The sequence below is a fragment of the Podarcis filfolensis genome, assembly GCF_964270895.1.
Source record: "Podarcis filfolensis genome assembly, chromosome: 13".
In the NCBI taxonomy this organism is placed as follows: domain Eukaryota; kingdom Metazoa; phylum Chordata; class Lepidosauria; order Squamata; family Lacertidae; genus Podarcis; species Podarcis filfolensis.
The window spans coordinates 43,984,696-44,005,689 of record NC_139615.1 but is presented as its reverse complement, the minus strand read 5'-3'; the positions used below and the strand labels follow the sequence as shown (position 1 = coordinate 44,005,689).

General features: G+C 46.7%; 2 protein-coding genes and 1 long non-coding RNA gene across 4 annotated transcripts in view; 2 read left to right on the top strand and 1 right to left on the bottom strand.

The window, feature by feature from the left end:
- LOC310747938 (tigger transposable element-derived protein 1-like) overlaps positions 1-20,994 on the bottom strand; it is a 943,100-nt gene that overhangs the window by 407,887 nt on the left and 514,219 nt on the right. The window lies entirely within an intron of this gene.
- Positions 1-20,994, top strand: part of LOC310748248 — a 110,642-nt gene that overhangs the window by 49,252 nt on the left and 40,396 nt on the right. The gene's annotated exons all lie outside the window — the stretch shown is intronic.
- On the top strand, positions 1,424-19,889 carry IFI35 (interferon induced protein 35). The gene is made up of 10 exons (XM_083583615.1): positions 1,424-1,481; positions 2,640-2,667; positions 5,735-5,821; positions 7,286-7,444; positions 9,328-9,444; positions 10,563-10,716; positions 13,167-13,276; positions 16,517-16,706; positions 17,422-17,528; positions 19,193-19,889. Exons 2-10 carry the CDS (start codon positions 2,653-2,655, stop codon positions 19,436-19,438), a joined length of 1,185 nt encoding a protein of 394 aa, XP_083439741.1. The 5' UTR covers positions 1,424-1,481; positions 2,640-2,652; the 3' UTR covers positions 19,439-19,889.

Here is a 20,994-nt window from a genome sequence, read left to right as displayed (position 1 = left end):
AAACAGGTTTTGTCTACTTTGCATTGCTTTTCCTTTGCAACCACCTTGAGCCAGGGTCTCTGCCTATCTAGGTGTAAGGAAGTGTGAGAGCCATGTAAATCTGTTTGGATTTTGAAGTGTTTGGGTTCTGGCTTCCCACCCAGAGTGGGATGGGGAGCTCACTGCGGTAGATGCATTATAGCTGGCATGTTGGAAAAAGAAAAGGGGGATTCCTTGTGTATTGGGGTCTTTGTGTGCTTTCTCCTATTACCCTCCCTGCAACTTTCCCATCTGCTTCCTTTAGATTTGATGGTCTGTGTTAGGCATGGGGTACTCCCTCTGGTGGGGCACACGTGTTCATCCTGGGGCAGTTTGTCCATCTTTGGTGCCCACCATGCACTCCTCTCTCACCTGTGGCTCCTAGAAGCTGTCAGCTTGCGACAGCAGCCACATCCCAGAAACTGCTTCAACTGGCAGACTAAACCAGGATAGGGTAGTTGATGGGTCTCAAACCCTGGGTGAGTTAGGGATTTCCCTTGCGTGTGCAGACAGGCTCTGGGGGATTGGGTTAAGGAGGTTTCTGGACCTGTGCCTCCATGGACAGCTATGAGTCCAGAATGACTTCCAGGCTGCGCACCTGGTCCTTCAGGGGCACAGTTACCCCATTTAGGACTAGGGAGTCCCCCACACCCGCTCGCCTCCTGTCCCCCCAAAACAGTACTTCTGTCTTGTCAGGATTCAACCTCAATCTGTTAGCCGCCATCCACCCTCCAACCACCTCCAGACATGGTTGGCATGGAAGTGCAGAACAAATGGAAGAACTTGAGCAAATCCGTTGCTAACACTGTTCTCCAGTGCTTTTCTCTTCTCAAGCTGCCCCTCTGAAATGCTGGCAGTGCACCTCTGAGCATGAGCAGAGTACGGCTCTACTCCGGAGTGAAGGAAGCTTGTCAATAGCCCATGAAAATAATAATATGTGCGCGCGCACACACACACACCGCTAGTACATACATAATTTCTTAGCTGTGGGTGCTGATTTATTTTGTGGTGGGGGCACTTTGCACATGTTCATTGCAATTTAAACACATCTATGCTGAACTCCGATATTAGACATGCAATCTGCAGTCGTCCGGGCTATATAGCAGGGGAAAGGGGAAAAATTTAAAGACAAGGCTATCGGTTATTCCAAAGCAATCTCTCCATTGAGATATCGGAAACTGGATGGTTGCTCCTCGGAAATCCCAGATTAAACACACAAACCCGGGGGACCAAATAGATCTCTTCTTACCCCACAATTCTATGCTGAGATTCGTGCATGGTAAAGAGTGGGGGGGGGGGTTGGACTAGATGACCCGGGGTCCCTTCTTCCAACGCCACAAGGGCGGCCCCATCCTGCCTGGGGAGCAGACTTCAGGGCGGGGCTTGGTTTGGGGGAGGCGGCTTTTAACAGCTGGAAATCGAAAGTGGAAACGACGCAAGGAGGCCAGCAGCTGCTGCGGAAGGTAAGATCGCTAGTTTGGGGGGGGGGGGTCTTGTGGGCCTGATCCGCATCTGTCCCCAAACCGCAGCACCCAAACGATCCGCTTTGCGCTTGGATAGAGGTGTCCGTGCGCGCCCTCTGCGCGCCGCCTGCCTCTCGACGCCGGACCGTAGGGCGAGGTCCTCCGTAGGGGCGGGTCAGCAACCATTGCATTTGAAGCCTGGGGATCGGGACCGGGCACTGTGAGTGCAGCAAGCAGGGCGGATTTCATGGGAGTAGCCAAGAGGGGGGAGGCAGGGAGTGGCAGCTGCCCTCCCAAATCAATAATCAATACATGGCAAACCGAGGTTCTGCCCCACAACAAAAATCCTGGCTTCTCCCATGGCGGGTCTCGACTTTTCCGGCGTCAAGTTTCTAGTCCGTATGACCGAGGGAGAGAGGCATGGCAGCGTGTAAGGAAACGGAGGCGAGGAACGCCGGGAAACAAGATGGGAGAAGAAATGATGGAAGAGGACTGGAAAAAGTTCAAAGACTATCTACAGAAACATTGTAAAATGTTTGAATGTTAAAATGATGTGGGATGTAAAGGTAACATGGCATTTGGGATATGGTTAAAGGACATAGGAAAAAAAGGAGTTAAAAAAGAGGGGAAACTAGAGACTTAATAAGTGGGAGCCTATAATTATAAATGAAATTTAAAAGAGGGTTAGAATTTGCTGAATTTGACGGAATAAAGAGGAACACAAAAAAGGGAGATGTGAGGAGGTCAGGAAAGAGGAATACGAAATCTTGAAAGTTAAAAGTGGATTTTTTTTTCTTTTTTCTTTTTCTGTATTATGTGTGAATTTTTTGTTTTTTGTTTTTTGTTTGTGTTGGTATATGTAGTGTTTGATTTTTATGTTCTGTAAAACTCTAATAAACATTTATTAAAAAAAAAAAAAAAGGAACGCCGGGAAACAAGGAATCTCTGGATAAAGACGGGAGTTTTAGGGATCTAAGCTCTTTGTGCTGCTCTAGGGTATGTGAAGCAGAATAAATTATGCAAAGCAGACGCATATTTGCATAATAAAACCGAATTACATTCTCTCCCCCCCCCCACCCCCCGCCCTGGGTGGTATTTGGGTTAGCTCTGTTTTGTATTAAAGTGCACTGCAAACTCAGCCCTTCTGTTTTCTTCCAGGTGTGTCAACAGGATGGATTCAGATGAGGTAAGCAGGCAACAGATAGGCAACTAAGAATCTGCCTCTGTGTGGCACCCAGAGGATGGATGAAGACTAAGCAGTACATATTTAAAGCAATATCACACCACTTTAAATAATCTTGGCTTCCCCCCCAAAGAATCTTGGGAATTGTAGTTTGCTAAGGGTGCTGCTGGGAGTTGTTTGGCACCCCTTATTCCTCTCACCGAACTACAGTTCCCAGAATGATTTAAAAATCAATCCCTCTTCCAAGGGAATTCTGGATATCAAAGCTTTGTAATAGAGGGGTCTACTAACAGCTCTCAGCACCCTTAACAAACTACAGTTCCCAGGATTCTTTGGGGGAAGCCATGAAGGTTTAAAGTGGTATTTTTTTATTTATTTCGTAAAATATATAGGCCATTTGATTGTAAAAATAAATAAATCTCAAAGTGGTTTTGAAAAAGATAAAAACAAGGGAATCAAGGAAAAAATACAATCAAAAAATTAAAATAGTAAAACAGATTAAAACTTACACCAGCTTTCCTTAGTGTTTGGGTCAGCTTGCTATTTTAAATGTAGTGCAATGAGCCCAGGATCTGCTGGGAAACCTCTGAGCTATTCGCAGTAAAACATCAAGTATTTCTGACGCAGTTGTTTTAAGAACAGCAGCAACAAAATGACCCCCTTAAATTATCCTGCTGAAATTATGAACGCTAAATGTAATCAAGACTGGGTTTTCATGTGGATAGACTTCACCAGCCCTTCCTCAAGCCCCCTAAACCGGTGGCATTTCCACCTTTGGTGGTGGCACATGGACATGAGTTAATTTTATGTTGCGTGAAGAAGAAAATACCCACCCTCTGCTTAACTGACCACTGATTTCCTAGGATTCCTTGCAAGGCTGTGTGTTATGTTAATTAGTGCCACTTGTTCCCTTGCTATGGTGCAAAAGTCGCATCCATATTTAACTTGCCTGTCCGGGGCTAGCAGCAGCTATCCAGTCCTTCCAAACCCCTTGGACTGGCAGCTGAGAGCCTCCAAGGACCCCTGACAGTTAAGTCGCAGACAACTCTGGGGTTGCGGCACTCATCTCGCTTTACTGGCCGAGGGAGTCTGCAGACAGTTTTTCCGGGTCATGTGGCCAGCATGACTAAGCCGCTTCTGGCGCAATGGAACACCAAAACCAGAGCAGCACACAGAAACGCCGTTTACCTTCCCGCTGGAGCGGTACCTGTTTATCTACTTGCACTTTGACGTGCTTTCGAACTGCTAGGTTGGCAGGAGCAGGGACCGAGCAACGGGAGCTCACCCCGTCACGGGGATTCGAACCGCCGACCTTCTGATCGGCAAGCCTAGGTTCAGTGGTTTGGGCCACCCGCGTCCCCAGTTAACCTTACTTTAGTACTAATAGGGGGTGACACAGTTTGTTGTCCACTGATCTTGTCTTTGGATGAATCCCACGAGGGAATCCTGTGACTCCCTTGGCTTGTTTTGCTCGCCTCTATGCATTCCTGTAATCTACTACTCCACGGTTAAGCCGCTGTTGCTGTGTGCTCTTTAGAGAATAGATCCTTTTCCATATCAACACCATATGCCTCTCTGCTAAACATGTTTGTTGCGTCTTCCTTCAGAGTGATATGAGAAACCTTGATTCAAGAGTGCCGCTTTCAAGTACAGTGGTACCTCGGGTTACATACACTTCAGGTTACAGACTCCGCCAACCCAGAAATATTACCTTAGGTTAAGAACTTTGTTTCAGGATGAGAACAGAAATCGTGCTCCGGTGGCGTGGCAGCAGCAGGAGGCCCCATTAGCTAAAGTGGTGCTTCAGGTTAAGAACAGTTTCAGGTTAAGAATGGACCTCCAGTACGAATTAAGTTCTTAACCCAAGGTACCACTGTACAGTGATACCTCTGGTTGTGAACGTGATCCGTGCGGGAGGCACGTTCGCAGCCTGAAGCGCTGCGCATGCGCATGACGTGATTCGGTGCTTCTCCGCATGTGCGTGACGTTATTTTGTGCTTCTGCGCATGCACAAGTGCCAAAACCCGGAAGTAACCCGTTCTGGTACTTCCGGGTTCGGCGCTGTCCGCAACCCCAAAATGCGCAGCCCGCAGCGTTCGCAACCCGAGGTATGACTGTATGCAAGTCGCCGCCTCACACGGCAGTTTGGGCAGCTCTGTGCATTTACTTCAAGAAGTTGATATATTTACCAAGTGATCAATAGTTAGTCCCCTTCTCAAACTGGCCAAGATGTATAAAAAGAACTCAAATGTTTGCTGGAGATGCAAAAAGGGGGTAGGTACCTTTCTGCACATGTGGTGGGACTGCGTGAGGATACGAGAATTCTGGGACATAATAAATAACAAACTCAAAAAGATATTTAAATTCACCTTCAAAGAACCCCCAGAAGCCTTTCTGTTAGGCATGATGTCTACCAAAATACAAAAAAATCTTTAGAAACTTTCTTATGTAAGCAACCATGGCGGCCAGAATTTTAATAGCAAAAAAATTTGAAAGGTGACTCAACCCCCACAAAAATTGACTGGCAGGCGAAGATGATAGAATAATTAGAACTTGCGAAAATGACTGGGAGATTAAGAGGAAACTCAAACCAGAAAGTGAGTAAAGATTGGACATTATTCAAAGAATATCTAAGAAAGGATTGTGATAATGAAAATCTCCTGACAGGTCTGGATTGAATCTTGAATAATGAGGAAATTATAAAAGCAAAAATCTCCTTTTGATATGCAACAGTTAAAAAAATAAGGAAGTGTGAATAGACCAATAATGTGTAAAAAGTACAGTGAGGTGAATCAGAAGTCAAAAGTGTGTGTGATGCCAAATGATATGTTGTTCGTTCGTGTTTAGTTGTTATGAGGGTATGGTGTTGGTTGGTTTGTGTTGTTTTTTATGTAGTGTGTAAATTGTTCTGCAATAAAGCTTTAATAAAAATAAAAATAATAAAAAGTTAGTCCCCTTCTCCCCGTCCCCACCATGTCCCATAAGTTTTTGAACTCGCCTCTGCGCTCCTGTTGCGTGGAGGCCGGAGGCCCTGGACTGTGAACGAACATCCTTTTGTTCTGCTCTTCAGGACTCCTTCATCTACCTGCCCAGTCCAAGAATTTCAGCAAGTGAGTCTTTGGAGACACTGGCAGCAGAACAAACCTTGAAATGGCAGGTACTCTTCTTTGGAAACAGCAGTTGTCTCTCATGTCGAAAGTGAGATGTGTTGGTGTACGGAGGCTTTCCTCAAAGCTCTTTCCTTTATATTTATTTTATTTTTAATTGCTTTTTATTTTAAACAGGATGGATAAAAACCAATGATTTTTTAAAACATTGAAATCGGATTTTTAAAAATTGAAATCGGATTTTAAAATAAAATGCTTTTGGAATGACAAATCTTTCTAAAGATAGTTTTCTATTTAAGTTACATTCTACTCCAAAGGCTATTCATCAGGAAATAAGGGTTTGTTTTAAGTTTTTCATGTGTGCTAAAACTCAAGCTAAGTTTTTCTTTTTTTAAAAGAAAATGTTTAACCACATCAGAAAAGATGTCAGAATATAAACAGTTAACTTATTAAACCTCACAATAATTTTATAATTATCTGTCTATGTCTTTCTAATAGTATAACCAAATCGGTAATTTTTTATATAACTGTAAACAACTACTCTGAAATTTTATTGTTCCAAAAATGGAAACTTCCTCTGGTTGTAAATATGCAAGAATGAGTCCTTCTGTAAAAAAATTCATTTAAATCAAGTCTTACTGACTTGTGATTTAAATCGTGATTTAAATCGATTTGATTTGATTTAAATCAAATCCACCCTGGTTTTAAATTTATTCTCTGCATGTTTAAGGTAAAGGTACCCCTGACCATTCGGTCCAGTTGTGACCGACTCTGGGGTTGCAGTGCTCATCTCACTTTATTAGCCGAGGGAGCCGGCGTACAGCTTCCGGGTCATGTGGCCAGCATGACTAAGCCGCTTCTGGCGAACCAGAGCAGCGCACGGAAACGCCGTTTACCTTCCCGCCGGAGTGGTACCTATTTATCTACTAGAACTTTGATGTGCTTTCAAACTGCTAGGTTGGCAGGAGCAGGGACCGAGCAACGGGAGCTCACCCCGTTGCGGGGATTCGAACCGCCGACCTTCTGATCGGCAAGTCCTAGGCTCTGTGATTTAACCCACAGCACCACCCGCGCCCCTCTGCATGTTTACTCAGAAGCAAAATCCACTCTGTTTAGTGGGGATCACCCCGAGGTTAGCATGCCTAGGACTGTGGCCCCCAAAGTAGAAGTGCGTTACTTTTGTGCTAGCAAAAATGTAAATATATACCTGGCATTGGAGAGGGAGCTCCCCCTTATGCTTCTTAAATGTTTGTGTTTGCCACCTGAAAAGCTGAAAGAAACAATAGATAACACAAACTTCGTAGTAAACAAAGGAAACATATTATGTGGACAGAAACTTTCTCATACAGTATTAAAGAGCATCACCCTGATTGGATATTCTCAATTTCCCATTTTGCCTACTGGAAAGTTTAAGAAAAATTCATCGGGATAAAAAAATACACACATTTTCTTCAGATTTCCCCTTTCCTGGTTTTATGCTTTCTGACTGTCACATGTCTACTTGTCACCTTTAGGATACGTGCAAAGCATTGGAGGCTGACCGATTTTCCTTGGAGACTGGCAGAAAAGAGAGCGAACAAGAGGCATCAAAACTCAAGAGAGAAACCGAGCTTCTGCGTAAAAGACTCCAGGAGCTTGAAGAAAAGTCTCAGTCCCAGAAAGCAGGTTTTCAGGTTGTTGTTGTTGTTGTTTAGTCGTGTCCAACTCTTCGTGAACCCATGGAACAGAGCACACCAGGCACTCCTGTCTTCCACTGCCTCCTGCAGTTTGGTCAAACTCATGCTGGTAGCTTTGAAAGCACTGTCCAACCATCTTGTCCTTTGTCGTCCCCTTCTCCTTGTGCCCTCCATCTTTCCCAACATCAGGGTCTTTTCCAGGGAGTCTTCTCTTCTCATGAGGTGGCCAATGTATTGGAGCCTCAGCTTCACAATCTGTCCTTCCAGTGAGCACTCAGGGCTGATTTCCTTCAGAATGGATCGGTTTGATCTTCTTGCAGTCCATGGAACTCTCCAGAGTCTCCTCCAGCACCAGAATTCAAAAGCATCAATTCTTTGGCGATCAGCCTTCTTGATGGTCCAGCTCTCACTTCCATACATCACTACTGGGAAAACCATAGTACAGATCTTTTAAGACCAGGGTTGAGTCTATTCTTCTTTTAAAGCAGGGAATGGGAAACATGTTTGTTGTTGAACTCTCCAGCAACAACTGCAGGGCTACAGGTTCCTCAGCCCTTCTTTAAAGAAAAGCAAATTATTCATCAGTGTAACCCCAGTCCTGCACTGAGAGATGTTCAGTTATGCAGTCGTTCTGATGAAACATAAGCACCCATTTTCTTATTTTGCATCCTTTTATTTTGCAAGTCATTGTGAAAGGTCAGGAGGGGAAATACGACCACAGCAAATCGTCCTCCGTGTTTTCCTTCATCTTTCTGATATTTCCCCAGGTGTTGCTGATGTATGTTCCCTTTCACTCAGGCAGCCCGTGGACTGCAAAGCGCAGTTAATGTGGCTGGTGTTATGTACTGAAGTTCTCACCCTGGGCCAGCAGGGGGATACTGTAGATAGTTATGCAAATAAGGGATCGAAAGTGGCGTTCAGTGATTGGATAGTTTTAGAAAGTTGTTACAGTAACATTGTACTGGAGCTCTATATAAGCAGGCTGACTGAACCCTTCAGTTCAGTTCTGTCCTGGCCTGTGAATAAACAAGAGCTGTTTGAAGAATCGCTGTGTTGTCTGATATGTTCACCCACAACTTAACAGTTCAGGCTTTTCTTCCAGCTGTGTAGGCCAAACACATGCTTTAAGGAAAGGTAGAGAGCTGAGATTCTCAGAAAATTGGACTCTGGCACCCTACCCCCAGATTAACACATGCACATAATAATAAATTATGCAAACTGTGTAACTTATGCAATAAGGCTGTTGTTACTTGTTTGTCAAGGACGCAGGTGGTGCTGTGGTCTAAACCACGGAACCTCTTGGGCTTGCCGATCAGAAGGTTGGCAGTTTGAATCCACGTGACTCTGTCCCAGCTCCTGCCAGCCTAGCAGTTCGAAAGCATGCCAGTGCAAGTAGATAAATAGGTACCACTGCGGCAGGAAGGTAAACAACGTTTCTGTGCGCTCTGGTTTCTGTCACGGTGTCCCATTGTGCCAGAAGCTGTTTAGTCCTGCTGGCCACATGACCCGGAAAGCTGTCTGTGGACAAATGCCGGCTCCCTCAGCCTGAAAGCGAGATGAGCGCCGCAACCCCATAGTCGCCTTTGACTGGACGTAACCATCCAGGAGTCCTTTACCTTTTTACCTATTTGTTTGCCATCATTGCATGCCTCCCCAAAACTATGTTCTCTGGGCAGCTTATGGTAAAATATTGAAATGCAATAATCGACCGTAAAAATGTGCCTATGTGGAAACTCTTGGTTTGACTGCACTTTAAATATCCCATAGATGGGAGATGGAGTCCAAACACATCTTGGGCACATCTTGGGTTTACAGGTTGTGTGCACTGGCAGACATCCCTTGTGTTCCCTGTTTAATGGATCACCATCTTTTCCCTGCAGAGAGAGATTCAGGTGGCGCTGACGGAAGAACGCCAATTGCTACAAGAGAAACTGGCTCTGGAAAACGAACTGGAGCAGCTGGAAAGGTTTCAGGTTGCTCAAGAAGAGCTCCACAAGGTACTGGGTGTGGGGAAGCATGTGGCCTGAGAAATAGGCTAGTTTTCTCATGCAGGCAAGCTTGTGTCTTTCCCGGAAGGAGCCATTGAATCCCAGTCAGAATTCCTCTTGAGATCCCATCTGGTATGCAAGCTGAGACCCTACCTGCCTGCAGACTGTCTCGCCAGAGTGGTGCACGCTCTGGTTATCTCCCGCTTGGACTACTGCAATGCGCTCTACGTGGGGCTACCTTTGAAGGTGACCCGCAAACTACAACTAATCTAGCAGCTAGATTGGTGACTGGGAGTAGCTGCCGAGACCATATAACACTGGTCTTGAAAGAGCTACATTGGCTCCCAGTGCGTTTCCAAGCACAATTCAAAGGGTTGGTGCTGACCTTTAAAGCTCTAAATGGCCTCAGCCCAGTATACTTGAAGGAGTGTCTCCACCCCCATTGTTCTGCCCGGACACTGAGGTCCAGCTCTGACGGCCTTCTGCTGGTTCCCTCCTTATAAGAAGTGAAGTTACAGGGAACCAGGCAGAGGGCCTTCTCGGTAGTGGCGCCCGCCCTGTGGAATGCCCTCCCATCAGATGTCAAGGAAATAAACAACTATCTGACTTTTAGAAGACATCTGACAGCAGCCCTGTTTAGGGAAGTTCTTAATGTTTGATGTTTTATCTTGTTTTTAATATTCTGTTGGGAGCCACCCAGAGTGGCTGGGGAAACCCAGCCAGATGGGCGGCATATGTATGTATGCATGCATGTAGAAAGAAAGAAAGAAAGAAAGAAATTCCTATTATTATTCCTATTATTATTCCTCTTTTCTGCCCTAGAAACCAACTCAGACTGATGGCATTTGTTCAGTGGCAAGGCAAAATCTCTGCCTATGCACAGAACTGCTCTGTCCTTTCCTTAGCATTTCCCTTAAACTATCTGCTAGCTGAGTTCTACAATTACTTATTAATTTAAAAGTTTTAATCAGAAGAGGCAACGTGAAATACGAAACAAGAAGAGTACGCATGCGAGATACATCCAGTTGGAATTCTGACTCAAAATAGAGTTTGTTGTAGAGTGCGAAACCTGGCAGAAAGAAAAACCCATTCTCATATCAACCTTCTCTCTCCTGCCAACTCTCCAGGTGCCAACCAACTTACCTGAACGGGTGATGGTGTTTAAAGGCCACGTGGAAGAAGCAAAGGAGGAGGCATTGCCTAACCGTTTGACAGCCCGGCCACAGATTCGATACCCTGTGCCTGGGGGATCGGCTCTCATCACTTTTGAAAGCCATGAGGGTAGGAGCAGCTGTTCGGATTGAAATTATGACCCCGAAAAGATGCCACAGGGGTGGCCCTAAGTTGGGGAACCTGAGAGCAGGCAGAGACAGCCAATTGGGAGCATTTTGGCCCAGGGATATTTCTGGGTCACTTCTGGGTTTGGCGCCATGTGCGTGTGCACGATGGTGCGTCTTTCGGACGCACATTAATCGGTTGCTGCAATTAACGGCCATGACTAGCTTTATGCCCATTCATTGTAATGGATCTACTCCGAGTAATAGTTAGCTGAATGCAACCCAAAGGCTCTTTGCGGGTGATTTCAACCAGCCCCTTGCTGGCAGTAGGAATCCTGTATAAAGTCCCAACCACTTTTATCTCTAGTGATGGGACTTGCTCTTCCTCTATAGGGAAGGCACCTTAAGAGATCACCCAACTACAATTCCTGGTTTCTCAATCTAATTTATCTCTCTATTGATGAAGGTTCCATAGATCTTGCCCAACCCTTTCAAGCAATGTTGTCATTTGGCATCCGTCTGTCTCAAAGACAATGGCGTGCGCCTCCAGGCATGAAGTCAAACTGCTGCGCGGACAGCACTGAGGTGACCTCTTGTGGGCAGTTTGTATGCAAACCCTGGCCTCCCCAGACAACAAGACTCAGCCTTGCTGGTGTCCAAAGGAATAATAATAAGAATTTTATTACTTATACCCCACCCATCTGGCTGGGTTTCGCCAGCCACTCTGGCCAGCTTACACAATACAGTGGTACCTTGGTTTTCGAACATAATCCGTTCCGGAAGACCGTTCGAGTTCTGAAATGTTCGAAAACCGAAAACTCAACAGCCGACAGCTAGGCCTCAGGATCTTACACTCAGAGGAAGCCGCGTTTCATGTTCGACTTCTGAGGCATGTTTGAAAACCGAAGCATTTACTTCCGGGGTTGCGGCGTTCGAAAACCAAAATGTACATCAATGGAGATGTTTGAAAACCAAGGTACCATTGTATGTAAAACACTATAAAGCATCAAACGTTAAAAACTTCCCGATGCACGGCTGTCTTCTAAAAGTTGTACAGTGGTACCTCGGGTTACGAACACCTCAGGTTACAAACATTTCGGGTTACAGACTCCGCTAACCCAAAAGTAGTACCTCGGGTTAAGAACTTTACCTCAGGACGAGAACAGAAATCACGCGGCAGCAGCAGTGAGAGGCCCCATTAGCTAAAGTGGTACCTCAGGTTAAGAACGGTTTCAGGTTAAGAACGGACCTCTGGAACGAATTATGTTCTTAACCCGAGGTACCACTGTATAGCTGTTTATCACATTTACATCTGAAGGAAAGCAGAGCAAGACATTTGTCACCAGCTTGGCTGCAGGAGTTGCCAGAAGGAGGCCTTTAAGGAGCCATCCAACCACCTTAGGGATTCCTCTCCGGATCTGTGTAGAGTTTACTCCTTAGCCCAGTGGTTTTCAACCTGTGGGTCCCCAGATGTTGTTGGACTACAACTCCCATCATCCCTGAGCTCTGGCCTTGCTAGCTAGGGGTGATGGGAGTTGTAGTTCAACAACATCTGGGGACCCACAGGTTGAGAAAGGCTGGTAGACTTTTCTTCTCCTGAAGATATCTTGCAATGCAGCGGAGATTTCGGATCCGAGTTTTCCTTCTCCCAGATGGGCTACCTTCCCGGGCTGATGAGCCCCACCTGCCCCTCACTTCCCTCTATAACACATGCAAATAATGCTTTCTTCACCTCTGGACCCACCATTGGTCTTGTCTGCTTAATCTGCCAGAGCCTGTCTTTGAATACAGGGGAAGTCCCTAAGTCACCGAGGGTTTGAGACCCACTGACTACCCTTGACTTGTTTAACCAGCTAGTCAAAGCCATTCCTGGGGTACAGAGTAGGGACCAAGCTACCCCAGAAGGAGCATGATGCGCCTTGTCTCTCCCCTAACACTCCACACACCCCTCAATGCAATCACACACGGACAAAAAAAGCATCTTGTTTCCATCTTAGAGGAGGGTGGGAACTAATTCTGGGTTGCTGAACTGACAGATGGGGACGCGGGTGGCGCTGTGGGTTAAACTGATCAGAAGGTTGGCGGTTCGAATCCCCGCGACGGGGTGAGCTCCCGTTGCTCGGTCCCTGCTCCTGCCAACCTAGCAGTTCGAAAGCACGTCAAAGTGCAAGTAGATAAATAGGTACCACTCCAGCGGGAAGGTAAACAGCGTTTCCGTGTGCTGCTCTGGTTCGCCAGAAGTGGCTTAGTCATGCTGGCCCCATGACCCAGAAGCTGTACGCTGGCTCCCTCGGCCAATAAAGCAAGATGAGCGCCACAACCCCAGAGTCGGCCATGACTGGACCTAATGGTCAGGGGTCCCTTTACCTTTACGAACTGACAGACAGGAAAGCATATGGATGGAAGGAGATAGTTGGGGTTGAATTGACCTCTTTTTCCATCTCTCCCTGTCAGTTGCCTCCAGGATCATTGAAATGGAGCAGCACCAGGTTCAACTGGATGAATTCAGCTATGTGCACGTGAAGGCTGAGGCGATGGTATTACTCTTGCCCTCATCCTTGGAGGTGGGTTCTGCATCTGTAAAATTGGACCCACAATACAGATCTGGCGCATCCAAACTTTGGGGTGATTGGGGGTAATTGTAATTGGGAACATTTGAAACAGAAAATGGGCTGGAACAGGAAAGTTCGGATTCTTTATCGAATCTTAACTCTGTAACTAGAAACCTGTTCTTGGTTTTATTAGTACGGTGGTACCTCGGGTTACAGACGCTTCAGGTTACAGACTCCGCTAACCCAGAAATAGTACCTTGGGTTAGGAATTTTACCTCAGGATGAGAACAGAAATCGCGCGGTGGTGGTGCGGCGGCGGCAGCAGCAGGAGGCCCCATTACCTAAAGTGGTACCTCAGGTTAAGAACTGTTTCAGGTTAAGAACGGACCTCCAGAACGAATTAAGTACTTAACCCGAGGTACCACTGTATTATGGGACGCGGGTGGCACTGTGGGTAAAACCTCAGTGCCCCCAGTACTAAAAATTTGTCAAGAATGTATAACTTGCTGTTGAAATGGAATACACAGGATGAGACGGTTAAATCAGCTATGATTAAATGGGCACAAGATATTGGTCATGACATTATGTTTGCTGACTGGGAACAGTTATGGACCACCGGTATAAAGTTTACGGCATGTAATGCCTTAAGAGAAAACATTATGAAAATGATCTATAGGTGGTACATGACTCCAGTCAAGCTTGCAAAAATTTACCACACGCCCAATAATAAATGTTGGAAATGTAAGGAAACTGAAGGTACCTTTTACCACCTTTGGTGGACGTGCCCAAGGATTAAGGTCTTCTGGGAAATGATTTATAATGAAATGAAGAAGGTGCTTAAATGCACATTTGTGAAGAAACCAGAAGCCTTCCTCCTGGGCATGGTGGGCCAATTGGTCTCAAGGAAAGATAGGATGTTTTTTATGTATGCTACAACAGCAGCAAGAGTACTTCTAGCAAAGTACTGGAAGACACAAGAACTACCCACACTGGAAGAATGGCAGACCAAGGTGATTGACTACATGGGACTGGCGGAGATGACTGGCAGAATCCGCGACCAAGGGAGAGAGACGGTGGAAGAAGACTGGAAGAAATTTAAAGCTTATCTTAAGAACTGTTGCAAAATTAATGAGTGTTAAAATGTTTTGGGTCAGGTAAAACAGAATTGCGGGGACAAATAATTGGATATGAGAAAAAGGATTCAAAGGAAAAAAAAAGTGTTATAAGTTGACATTGGGGCTTGCTGGAAAATTTTAAAACAGGGATGCAGAAAGGGGAGGTATGAGGAAGTCGATGAAAGAAGGTTTAAGAAAAAATGTGAAGAAATTATACGTGTTTATATGTTTGTTTGTTTTTGTATTGTTTTGTATTGTCTATTATTATGTGTTAAAAAACCAATAAAAAGTTTATAAAAAAAAACAAAAAACCTCAGTGCCTAGGACTTGCCGATCGTATGGTCGGCGGTTCGAATCCCCGCGGCGGGGTGAGCTCCCGTCGTTTGGTCCCTGCTCCTGCCCACCTAGCAGTTCGAAAGCACCCCTAAGTGCAAGTAGATAAATAGGGACCGCTTTATAGCGAGAAGGTAAACGGTGTTTCCGTGCGCTGCGCTGGTGCTGGCTCGCCAGAGCAGCTTCGTCACGCTGGCCACGTGACCCGGAAGTGTCTTCAGACAGCGCTGGCTCCCGGCCTCTTAAGCGAGATGAGCACGCAACCCCAGAGTTGGTCACGACTGGCCCGTACGGGCAGGGGTACCTTTACCTTTACCTTTACCACTGTATTATTTTAAAAAATGAAAGCTAACATTCCCAGGCAGTTGAATGCTGCACATAGCACCACACTCAGCACATTTTCTGCACCTCTGCAGTACATGCCGTTAGGCTACAATCCATGCAACTGCGATAGCACCCTGTCAGGGCCGGAGTCAAGCGTAGGTCAGCAGCAAAAACAATAAATCACCCGAGGCCAGTGCAGTTCTTATTGGCCTTCATTGGCATAAGTGTAAACAATCAAACTATACAATGTCATCCAAATGCATTAATAATCCAAACACATATGATATATAAAAGACTAGATAGCCACCACTGAGTCAATCAGGCAACTTTAGATTTAGCTTTAAATATTTATTCCAGAAAGCAGACCACAGCTCAGGCCTAGTGGTCTCAGCAACTCTTTCTAGGAGGCCTTGCCCCGATGAAGCAGTTAGGAGGACTGAAGATCCCCGTCTTCCTGGTATCCACTAAGACTCCTCCTCTCCAGGGTCTTTCCAATAATAATAATAATAATAATAGAAAATTTTATTATTTATATCCCGCCCATCTGGCTGGGTTTCTCCAGCCACTCTGGGCGGCTCCCAACAGAATATTGAAAACACGATAAACCATCAAACATTAAAAACTTCCCTAAACAGGGCTGCCTTCAGATGTCTTCTAAAAATCAGGTAGTTGTTTATTTCCTTGACATCTGATGGGAGGGCGTTCCACAGGGCGGGTGCCACTACCGAGAAGGCCCTCTGCCTGGTTCCCTGCAACCTCACTTCTTGCAGGGAAGGAACCACCAGAAGGCCCTCGGAGCTGGACCTCAGTGTCCGGGCTGAATGATGGGGGTGGAGACGCTCCTTCAGGTACACTGGACCGAGGCTGTTTAGGGCTTTAAAGGTCAGCGCCAACCCTTTGAGTTGTGCTTGGAAACGTACTGGGAGCCAATGTAGGTCTTTCAGGCCTGGTGTTATATGCTGTGTCAGACTGTGTCTGTACACAACCACACTCTGCTCTGGCTGTTTTGTTTCTCTGCGAGTTCTAGGAGACCAGGGGAGAGAGGGGACTGGCCACAGCAGGAGGGGGAGATGGCCTGGATTCTTCAGCCACCTGTCTTTAGCCCAGCCTCCGCTTCTGCCTCTGAGTTAGAACTGCTCTCTGGCACAGCTTCTTCTAGCTCACTAAACCCTGTCACCTCTCCTGCTGCTGACGCCTCCTCCCTCCGGTCCACTTCCTCTTCTGCTGCTGACCACTCATCCTTGCTCTGCTCTGAGCCTTCTTCCCCTGGGGGTTCCCTAGGCCTAGGGGGTTCCCCGGCTGTTGCCTCTTCTGCCTCCAGCCAGACCGTGACCACACTACTGTTTGAGGTGGATTGCGTGGAGGGAGGTGGCCTGCACCCAACCCCACATTCCCTTCTTCCCCCGATGGACTTCTTTCCTCAGCTGTGCCATGATGCAGCCATTCTGGTTTCCTAAGACCTCTTCCCCATTCCACACAGATCTCCCTGGAAAAGAGTCCGCGACGGGTCCTGCTGTCTGGCATCGTGGCCTCCTCTCTGCCTGAGGACCGGCTGCTTGAGAAGCTGGAGTTGTTTTTCAGCAAGCGGCAGAACATGGGAGGCGAGGTGTTCAGCGTGGAGCGGCTGAGGGACTCTGGCCACGTGGTGCTGACGTTTATGGATGATGGAGGTACGAGGAGATAGATGAAGAGGCAGGCGGAAGGGGCAGGTGGCTTGCTTACCTCAAAAATCGGTTTATTATTTTTGTCGCAAGGGAGGTGATCATCCCGATTTCCCTTTCTTGGACCATCTCCAGCTCATCTACGAATGCTTAAGATTTATTTTAAACCAAAACTGCCATATTTTTGTTTGAGCTGCTGCTCATTTTACAGCCAGGGTGTAAGTGAGCACATTGTTTAATTTCCCTGTGAATGGGCTTGTTTTCTCCCACCCCACAATGCATGATAATCTTCATTCGGAAGAAACTTTGTGCTAGGTGCTGTACAGAATACAAGAGTCCCTTCTGCCAAATGTCAACTACAGTAGAACCTTGGTTCTTGAACGGCTTAGTTGACGAACAAATCGGAACCCGAATGCTGCAAACCCAGATGTCAGTGTTCCGGTTTGCGAACCTTTTTCGGAAGCCAAACGTCCGATGCTGCTGTCGGCTATTGTTTCTGAGGCGCCTGCGCCAATCGGAAGCCGCGCCTTGGTTTTCGAACGTTTCGGAAGTCGAATGGACTTCCAGAACGGATTACGTTCAAGAACCAAGAATGGACTTCCAGAACGGATTACGTTCAAGAACTGTATTACGCTTTGGGTAGTTAGAGCTGCACCGTTTTTTAAAAGTAGTGAGATGGAAAGTCGCAATGTTGTCCTTTTCTTTGCCTCTCCCCCTTCGCCAGTGGCCAAGCGGCTTATCCAAAAAGGTCAGCACCGAGTGCCCATCGGACAGGAGATTCACACAGTCAAGCTGTCACACTATGTTGGCGGAGAAATCGCAGAGCTGCAGGTGAGCTATTTTAAAATGAGGCTGCATTTTAACCTGTATTTTAAATTGGGGTGTTTTTTCTTTCTCCCCCCCTCTTTCCCCCCTATTATGTTTTTCCTGTGATTTTGTTGGTGTTAGCTGCCCTGAGCCTGGCTCTGGCCGGGGAGGGTAGGGTATACATAAATTATTAGGCTATGTGCATTGCTTCAGAATGTGGTAAGCTGGGTCAGGGCCTGCTCTCCCCTGAGGTGGACGGAGGCGGCCGCTTCGGGCTGCAGGATCCCAAGGGGCAGTGCCTACACCATGGGAGAAGCAGCTGCGGCTTCTCACTTCTCCCTGCTGCCAGAACCAAGAATCTACAACCTCAGTTAAACGAGGCTTCAGGGGGAAGGTGTGGCACCTTCCTGTTTCTCCTCAGACGGCGAAATGGGATGGGCAGTCCCTAAGGGTTCCTCATGCTCAATGGGGTCCTGGCCAACTTACCCCAAGGCTCTATCACAACAGCAGTGCTGACCTCAGGAAACCAAATCATGCAACAGCCCCACTGTCCAAAATCAGATGCATGTTGGGTTCCTGGATCTTCATGTTTTTCGTTGCTGCTGCTGGTGGTAATGTTTGCACTTAGCAAAAGCAACCAGGACTCTTCAGCTCTGGCATCATCATTCATTGTGCGCTAGGGATTTCCCCTGCGTGCAAAGACAGGCTCCGGCAGATTGAGCGGACGATACAAATAGTCTGGAATTTTGTCAGGGATTTAACCAGCGCAGTCTGCCACATCAGCAAAATTCTGAATTTCACTTCTAACCCAAAATAGTGGGTCCAATGATTAAAAAGATGGTTTCAGCACATGACGTGTTAGAATTCCTAATCCATGATTGCAGTCATGGGATTTTTGTCTATCACACAACGGTGTATGTTTTGACTCCACAGAGTGGGAAGTGACGGAAACAGGATGTTTGTGTTCCATGAAGTGGGACTATTGTCCTTTGTTCTTTTTCTCTTTGCTGTCTTGATACTAGAGAGAGAGGGAGCCATGTTGCAGTGCTGCATGTGTGTTTATATGTAAATAAATGCTGAGTTGCTGAGGTCTGTCACGCGCATGATGCGCAAACTCTGCGGATCCCTAAGAGTGCCGGTGTTGGTTGGCATCGGTCGCTGTGATGTTCGGGCAGCAGAAAGCTTTTGAGGCTCCCGAACGTAAGACCAGGAGGGAGGGAACATGCCAGTCGGGCATGTGTCTCTGCCAGGGTCCTACTCGAGTGTAGGCTGAACTCCTGACATGACGTACCTAGGAAGGTAGCCCATCTCTGAGAAAGCTCTGATCCTCAACCTCCACTGCCTTGCAGGATATCTTTGGGAGAAGTAAAAGGCCAAGGAATGGAGTCCCTAAGACAGTTGGATGGCGTCTTGTACGCCTCCATCCAACAACTCCCGCGGCCAAGCTGGTGCCAGACGTATTGCTCTGCTTTCCTTTGGACCCCATCAATGAGGCCGAGAGAGGGGAGGTCTAGTCATCTGGGCAGCCCAGGACCTCCGTCCACACTGCCCAGGCTTGCACCCCAGAGAGGTCCCTTCAGTGATGCTAACGCGGCGGTTCAACCACCCCCCGAGGCGGTCCTTCTTTGTGTCCCGAGGCAGATGGACGCCGACAACAAAATCCTCTTTTTTCTTTCTCTCCGTTCCAGTTCCGTCCTTCGGTCTGCGCTCGGACTGTCCTGCTGTCGGGGATTCCAGACGTCCTGGATGAGGAATTGATGCGTGAAGCCCTGGAGATTCATTTCCAAAAGCCCAGCAAGGGTGGGGGAGAAGTGGATGTCGTCGCTTACGTCCCGATTGGACAGTGTGCGGTAGCTGTCTTTGAAGCGGAGGAGGAGGAGGAAGACGGAGAGCGACCCTGCCTTCCAGAGGCAGAGAAAGCTTTCTTAAATTGATTTCAGCGCAAGTGGCTGCTCAACTCCCATCAAGGAACGACCCCGCCAAGAAGGATGCAAAGCTCTGAACATCTGGGGGAGGGGGAAGTTTTGATAGTCCGAATTCTGAATCGCTGCAAGGATGTGGAGACTCTCAGATAAATCTCTCTCAGGTATAAAAATGGAACGGATATCCTTGCCAGCGTAATCCTGTATTGAGAAGAATCAGAGGATGGAGTTCTTGCTGTTTGGATTAAAAAAAGAGGCAGTCCCTGGCACACAGTGACACCCCTTTTCTCTGACGTGCTGACTTTTATCTGCATTATTTGGTTTGTGGTTTTTCCTGCTGCCTTGTCCCTGTTCAGTAATTCTGTCTCAAACGCTTGCAATTCACCCAGAGTGAAGGAGACTCTCAGAAAAGCAGAATTAAAGAGACCAGCAGAATTTCCCTCCTGCTGTTTGCGAATAATTAGATCATTTTGTGCAGTCGTTACTAAGCGCATTTTGAGAAGCATCACTCCAGGCTTTAAAAGTATTCTGAAAGGTGGCTTAGCAAACACACATTATTAATGGAAGGGGGCCCTAAGGTTTGCAGGGAAGAAGAATGCTTGTGTGTGTTTGTCTTTCTGCAAACATCATCTGCAGATACTCACAAACCAGTCCACAGAATTTATTTCATTTATGTCCTGCTTTTCCTCAAGGATCTCAAGGCGGTCTACATGGTTTCTTTCCCCTCACCCAATTTTATCTTCACGACACCCCTGTGAGGTAGGTCAGGCTGAGACGCAAGTAAGTTTTGTGGCTGAGTGGGGTTTTGAAGCAGTCTTTTCCCATGCCTAATTAATAATAACGCTATACCACCCTTCACCCAAGGATAACAGGATGCTTTACAATATAAAAACACAAAAACACATATCATAGTAACAAACAATCCCCACACAGTTTAAAAGGCCATAGATTGTTTAATTAGCCAAAGGCCTGGGAGAAGTGTTTTTGCCCGGCAGCTAAAGAAGTATGACGATGGCCCCTGGCGAGTCTTCTTGGGGAGAGCATTTTGCAAGCGAGGAGCCACCACAGAAAAGGCCCTGCTCTCGTGTTGCTGCTCTCCGGGTCCCTCGTCTAGGAAGCTCACAAAGAATTAGTTCAGCGGGGTTGAAGTGCATGCTGGGTTTTTAAGCTGTCCTTGCACCCGCACCTGCAGGAGTGCTGTCAAGTGTCTTCCTTTCAGCATGTTGAATCATGAAAAGAGAAGGTCCCAGGGTTGGTTTGAAGATAAAATGGAGCAGGAGAGAACCACATGCTCCACCTTGGGGTCATCAGAGGAAAGGCGGTATGTAAATATATTTGTGATCCCACAACGGCTACCCGCAAACTGCAGGATCTCTGAGCATGAACAAAGTGCATTTCAACTGCTGCGTGAACACTGCTAGCTAGCCTCATGCTTCTGTTTTTTTTTTTATAATATTTTTATTTTTCCATATAGACACAATATAACAAACATAAACATACAAAAACAAAAACAAAACAAAAAACATGTATCATTTCATATCCTGATTTCATATCCTATCTTCCCCGAC